General features: G+C 29.6%; 1 protein-coding gene across 1 annotated transcript; it reads right to left on the minus strand.

The window, feature by feature from the left end:
- Positions 1–2,114: 2,114 nt before the first annotated feature.
- LOC118070384 (uncharacterized) lies at positions 2,115–6,844 on the minus strand. Its single transcript, XM_035089329.1, has 4 exons — positions 6,439–6,844; positions 5,555–5,736; positions 4,563–4,664; positions 2,115–4,171 (listed from the first exon to the last, which is right to left on the minus strand). The coding sequence occupies exons 1-4, from the start codon at positions 6,602–6,604 to the stop codon at positions 3,578–3,580; spliced, it is 1,044 nt and encodes a 347-aa protein (XP_034945220.1). The 5' UTR covers positions 6,605–6,844; the 3' UTR covers positions 2,115–3,577.
- Positions 6,845–6,846: the final 2 nt, after the last annotated feature.

Raw genomic sequence — 6,846 nt, forward strand, 5'->3', positions numbered from 1 at the left:
AGTTATTCCATGTCTGAGGAATATTCTAAGTTGTTTGGGTTTTCACTAGAGAGTTCGACTGCGTGAGTTCTCTGCGTGTACACATGTACCGAGTTGACTGTTCCAACGAGTTGTCTGTCGGTTGGCATCGTCCAATGATGCCCAAGAGTCGTCCGAGTATGAAATCCGTACGAATACTCTATAACTGGCGAATACTGACTAATATAGACCGTCTTTCTCGAAAAGTCGACGTTCTAGAAGCTTCTAGGTCCTTGAGAAGGGATATTAATGCCTAGGAATTAATTAGAGTATGTCTGGGATCGAACCCTAATCGGTAAAGTGAAAGCCTGGTGTTCTAACCACACAGCTAACACATTATCTCTGACATTATGCTTATGTTTATGAGTTATATAATGCAGACTTGAGTATGAAGGGTGGGGATAGAGCTTGCCAGCGAAGTGCCGGAACTCCCCGCGGACTGTTTCAACTACTTCTGAATATCTTTAAATTGTTTAAAAAAAAGCTACGCTCATAGAACTGTATTTAAAAAAATGTTTATAACCCTTTTTAAGGGTTTTCCGACTCGGCGTCAAATAATTAAATGAATAAATCGATGAAAAAAAAATCAAATCGTTGTAAACAATTACTTTTGGCATGTTCATATTATAATTACATGCAAATCTAATAAATAAAAAAGAAAAAAAAAACTTTATCATGACTAGGTTCGAACCCTACCCGGCAAAATAGAAGTCCAGCGCTCTGACCACAGAGCTATTTGTCAGGATAACAATTCTATTATTTATGCTTGTAAATTATAAGCTCAGGCTTCGGCACAAAGAGTGGGGGTAGAGCTTGCCGGCGAAGTGCCGGAACTCTCCGCAAAATGTTTTAAGGCTGGGCTTTACTAACCTCAAATCACCTCAAATTTTTCTCGTCAAACTGTGCATTTTTTATTTGTTTTTTTCATGTAGAAAATATTCAGGAATATGTAGAAAAGTGGTATACACATCGGAAAACAAAGATTTATAGTACAAGTGTAATAATAATCGTAGAATAAATAACTTTTCAGTGAAGGGCTCATGACAAGTGCATCCGCCATGACACCTCAAAATTCACTGAACAGTTATTTATTCTACGAGTTCGAACAGTTGACGAGCAAGCACATTCCCCACCCTCTGTTACTAAGCCTGAAGCTTACGATATCTAAACGTAAACAAAGCAAATGAAAATATGCTAGCTCTATAGTCAGAAGGTTCGCCAGTTATTTTACCGAACGGTGTTCGATTCCAATTGCGGCAAAATTTTTTTTTTATTTAAATTGCATGTAATTGCAATTTTATCATGCCAAAAATGAGTTTTAAATTTCAATTTTTATGTAAAATTTTTTTTTCAATTAATCAATGACAAATGAGAAAATATTTGAACAGGGCCATCAACCTTTTTTTGTACAAATACATTGATAATAGCCTTTTTTAACAACTTATTAACAATAAAAAATTGTTTAAACAATCCGCGGCGAGTTCCGATACTTCGCCGGCAAGCTCGACCCCCACTTTCTGTGCCCAAGCCTGCCCGTGTGGAAATATTTTTTCTGATATATTCTAAAAAATTCGGAAAAAAGTTCTGAAAGGTTCTGAAATGTTCAATATTTGTTCTGAAGAACTCGGAAAAGTACTCTGAAACGTTGTCGTAATTGGAACATACTTTTTCAGAAAGATTCAGAGTCAATCAGAAGGAAAAATTTAGAAATATGGAGTTTTCAGAGTAATTCTGAATAAATAAACGATAATCAGGAAAATAAAAAGTGAAATTTTTGAGATTTTCAAAGAGTTTCAGAGTAAATCAAAATTAAATATAGAATTTAAATTTTAACATTTCAGGATATTTCAGAAACAATCAATATAAAATATGGACTTCAAATTTTTACATTTCAGAATATTTCAGAGACAATTAATATAAAATATGGACTTTAAATATTTACATTTCAGAATATTTCAGGATATTTCAGAAACAATAAATATAAAATATGGACTTTAAATTCTTACATTTCAGAATATTTCAGAAAAAATCAGAAATGTGGAGTAATTTTCGGAATAAGTTGAAAAAAAAATTGAAATTAATCTGAGATAGTTGCATTCATCAAAGAAACATATTTATTGCAAAATTATAAAATTATAAAGTATCTTATGAATATAATACAATAGAGTTACAATAGGAATTAAAAAATGAAACCAAAATCTTATATACTTCATAAATAAATTAAATGAATGATTTTCGATAATTTAAATAGCCAAAATGTCCTAGATTCCAACGTTTTCATCATAGTCCTGTCATCATAAAGAATTTACATTTTTTAATGTTTTCATCATAATGACAAAACTATGTTAAAAGAATAGGCATCTTGGACATTTCGCCTATTGAAGTATTAAAAATCATTAAATCAATTATAAAGTAAATTATTGCTAAACTTTATAGAGAAATGAACATTGATCATTAAAACTCTCAGTCTATGCAAATCATTTAAATCTCTCTATGCTGTACATTATTTGTAAGAACAAAAAAATTACATTAAATAAAACAGAATAACTTTTTTATAAAACTTTTCGTAATAAAAAATATTTATAGCTTATATCTATGATTAGAAGAAACCACTAGTGATGGTTTTACAATATCGGGGTAACCATATTGCAAATACTGATTAATGTTCAACTTAACATAACATCAGTCATTACCTTAAAGAGGTAGGTTTATCAATCATTTATCTCAAGAAATATTCAATAGAAATTAAATGAAAAAAAAAATGTTAATCTCTTGTACTCTTTGGACGAATTGAATTGATGATTTTCGATAATTCAAATAGCCAAAATGTCCTAGATTCCAACGTTTTCATCATAGTCCTGTCATCATAAAGAATTTACATTTTTTAATGTTTTCATCATAATGGCAAAACTATGTTAAAAGAATAGGCATCTTGGACATTTCGCCTATTGAGGTATTAAAAATCATTAAATCAATTATAAAGTAAATTATTGCTAAACTTTATAGAGAAATGAACATTGATCATTAAAACTCTCAGTCTATGCAAATCATTTAAATCTCTCTATGCTGTACATTATTTGTAAGAACAAAAAAATTACATTAAATAAAACAGAATAACTTTTTTATAAAACTTTTCGTAATAAAAAATATTTATAGCTTATATCTATGATTAGAAGAAACCACTAGTGATGGTTTTACAATATCGGGGTAACCATATTGCAAATACTGATTAATGTTCAACTTAACATAACATCAGTCATTACCTTAAAGAGGTAGGTTTATCAATCATTTATCTCAAGAAATATTCAATAGAAATTAAATGAAAAAAAAAATGTTAATCTCTTGTACTCTTTGGACGAATTGAATTGATGATTTTCGATAATTCAAATAGCCAAAATGTCCTAGATTCCAACGTTTTCATCATAGTCCTGTCATCATAAAGAATTTACATTTTTTAATGTTTTCATCATAATGGCAAAACTATAATGAAAGAATAAGCATCTTGGACATTTCGCTTATTGAGTTATTTAAAATCATCAATTGAATTTACGCATTAGTATTAATTATTTTCATCAGAATCGTTTTCATTGTTCCTACCCTTACGTTTTTTTTTGGCTATCGTCTTTCTGGCGCCTCCAATGGCTCGTCCCAGGTAAGCATTTACTTCCTTCATTTCAACAGTTTGTGTCATTTTATCGCGGTGTCTAAGATACCTCTCAAACTGATTTATTACAACTAACTTTTTATTTTCTTCGAGAAGTGGACGGTTCTCTCTCCCCTCTATGTGAGCGACAGATCTATTAGCCAATTGTTCTTGCCCCCAGAGGGCATAAGCTAATTTTGTAACGAAGAGACTTGGTTTGACTTGATTTTTTGCCTTATTATAAGCAACTTGGCTGACCCACTCGCCCTCTCCCAAGTAAATGAGACCTGATCTTTTCGTTCCTACAGTGAGATTCGCCTCATTATTTAAATTCAAGTTGTTCGGTGAAAGTAATCTTAGTGGTGGTTCTTCTATGTTGTGAGGTGGTATTTCTATGTTGTGTTCTGGTTCTTCTATGTTATATGGTGGTTCTTCTATGTCGTACGGTGGTAGTTCTACGTTGTGTGATGGTGCTTCTATGGTTGAGGCTGGGTTATTTATTTCAACTACCTGAAAAGTGAACAATTAAATGATTTTAAAATATCAACTGTAGGAAAGGGTTTCGAGACGACAGTTTATTGGGTCTACAGAATTTTCTTTTATATTTATGGTTGTTACCTGACAATTTTTATAAGGATATAGTTTTATTATATAATAAAAATAATAAGAATTATAGTTTATGTATTTGTGCATCATACAATTGTTTCTGCAAAACTAGCCAAGTGTAACAATTATTGTGAAAAAAAACTAATTAGTCAATACCAAAAGTATGAATGTTTTGAAGACTTTATCTCTTTTACATTATAAAAAAAAAAAGGATAGTTGAAAAAAGTTTCGGTCAAACTATTTTGTGTATTAAACATTTCTAAAATTAGAGGAATATTAAATAATGGCTACTCACATCTTCAGTGTCTGCACTTGTACTAGCTCGGGCTTTTTCGTGGGCATCTATAATGGCCTCAGCCATCTTCCGTTTTACTGCTTTTTTTTTTGTCTCAAGCTTCTGTAAGGCATTATGTATATATATTACTGTCATAATCAAAGTTGTAATGGTTGTAAAATTTGTAAATAAAAAAAAATAAATTATATAATTTTGCTATATTTTCAATTTGGTAAGGAAAGCTGTCGTTGAATAGATTTTAATAAATATTATTAAATTATCACTTTATCAATAAATGAGACATAAAAAAATATTGTTAGTTATCCATTGTAAAAGACTAAAAAGACACAAATTTTTATCTCTTAAAATAAATAAAGGTGATTATGAGGAGAAAATTGTAATAGTAAAGTAAGCTATTGAAGATTTATGTTAGTGGAAATTAAGTGCAAGTATTAGATCAAATTCAACAAGAACTTATCACTACTTTTCAGTAATTTCTTCTGATACTTTATTATCAGGGTGAAGTTGTTATTGTAATGGCTCCGTACCTTTCCGCTTTTGGAATTAGCAAGTAAAGTATAGACAGTAATAATAATAGACGTAAAACATTATATTTAAGATTTCCGGATTTCTATACTCTTCACCTTTTGCTGTAATTCTTAATACATAAACGCAAATAATTAATGATCAAACTACAGGTGTATTAAAAGCAGAAACAAAATTTGACGGACTCATTCGATCTCACAATCATCATGAAAACAACTATAGCTCTACTCAAAAACTGTACTATCCACTCTACTGAATCATAATAACTATTCAAAGCTATGAGTGTAATTAAGACCCATAAATAACTGTCATAACATTGAACTCATTGAAAAACTTCTATTTCAAAAGGATTACCGAAATTATTTTTTTACGTAATAATAAAAATGCTGAATTTTCAATAAATTAAAAGTCTTTTTTATTGAAACAATAAACAAGTTTCATATTTAAAAAATGATGAATATATTTACCTTTCTTTGTACCTTAATCACTTCCTCTTCGTCTTTATCACTTTTACCGTCATCATCGTTTTTTGACGTTTCATCAGTTTCATCATCTGTATCCATAATATCTTCAATTTTATCGGAGTCGTTTATTTTCGGATCAGGTATTCTTTTTTCTGCAATTATATTCTCCAATTCCTCTTGTGTTTCTTAAAAAAAATGTATATGTATATAAATTGATACTAAGTAGTTGGATATAATTAGATAGAATTATATTGTTCTTCAATAATTTAAAATTATTTATAGAAAACGAACAGTTTCTATTCAAAAACATACAAAAGTAATAGTAAATCACGTGACTAAAAAGAAATTTACATCTTTTATTTATTGTACTTTATTCACTTAAAGTACAATGTGATAAATTATTTTCGTTGGTGGAATAAAAAATACGTTCTCGTGCAAATTAACATTATAATTATAATGCATAAGCAAATGAAATTGAATATGTTTAAAAATAAATCATTTTATTAAGGCAGTAGTTAAAATTACGTATATACTACAATTAATTTATATCGATAAGGTACTATACACATATATAACTATTTATGTTACATGTCGTTTATGTGCGTTATAGAAGTAAACTATAAAATTCAAAATTAATTTTAAAAAAAAGTAATTCTTTCATCTTTAATATCAACCCAATTTCTAAAAACCGGCTTGAGAATAAGTATGGAAACACCCTGTACAATTATTTTAAGGTTATCACTAACCATTGTTCCCATGTGGCGACAATCATTAACAATAACTACGTATCAGTAATTTATTTCATATTCATTCAAAAAATTTCTTTGCTACAATAACATTTACAGACATATAACATGAATAAAAAATAATAAATGTATCTTTCTCACCTCCAACTAATAATATTCTACAGGATTTCTTTAGATTTTTCTCGTGTAACAAATACATTTGTTTGTTTGATGGATTGTCGATATAAGTGTCGAAATCGATTATATTTTTAGTCTTAACAATTTTTTTTTCTAAAGTTTTTAATAACTTTATGTACGCGAATTTCATTGTTGCACAAAAAAATAATATTAATTCCGACAAAACGAATTTTCTTAATTATATTGCGCACCCAACGTCTCACACAACGTGCCTGCATGTATTGTCGAACTGAGAAAAGAGTTCCTCAGTTGCTTCAATGCTTTCGGACTCCCCACTACTGATTTTCTACCCCTTCTACCATGTTTTTTACTACTGCGCAAGCGCACAAGAACACATGAAGAGCATCTAAGGAACTCTCTTTTCAGTCCGAC

This window comes from Chelonus insularis, unplaced genomic scaffold, assembly GCF_013357705.1.
Source record: "Chelonus insularis isolate UGA/USDA-ARS -01 unplaced genomic scaffold, ASM1335770v1 contig_100_pilon, whole genome shotgun sequence".
NCBI lineage: Eukaryota > Metazoa > Arthropoda > Insecta > Hymenoptera > Braconidae > Chelonus > Chelonus insularis.

What these genes read in the sequence shown, in the direction of transcription:
- LOC118070384 (XM_035089329.1), bottom strand. Translation starts at nt 6,604, where the DNA reads ATGAAATTCGCGTACATAAAGTTATTAAAAACTTTAGAAAAAAAAATT. An exon ending in TAGAATATTATTAGTTGGAG is followed by an intron (nt 5,737 to 6,438) that starts GTGAGAAAGATA and finishes ATTTTTTTTAAG; the next exon opens with AAACACAAGAGGAATTGGAG. An exon ending in CAAGTGCAGACACTGAAGAT is followed by an intron (nt 4,172 to 4,562) that starts GTGAGTAGCCAT and finishes TTCACTTTTCAG; the next exon opens with GTAGTTGAAATAAATAACCC.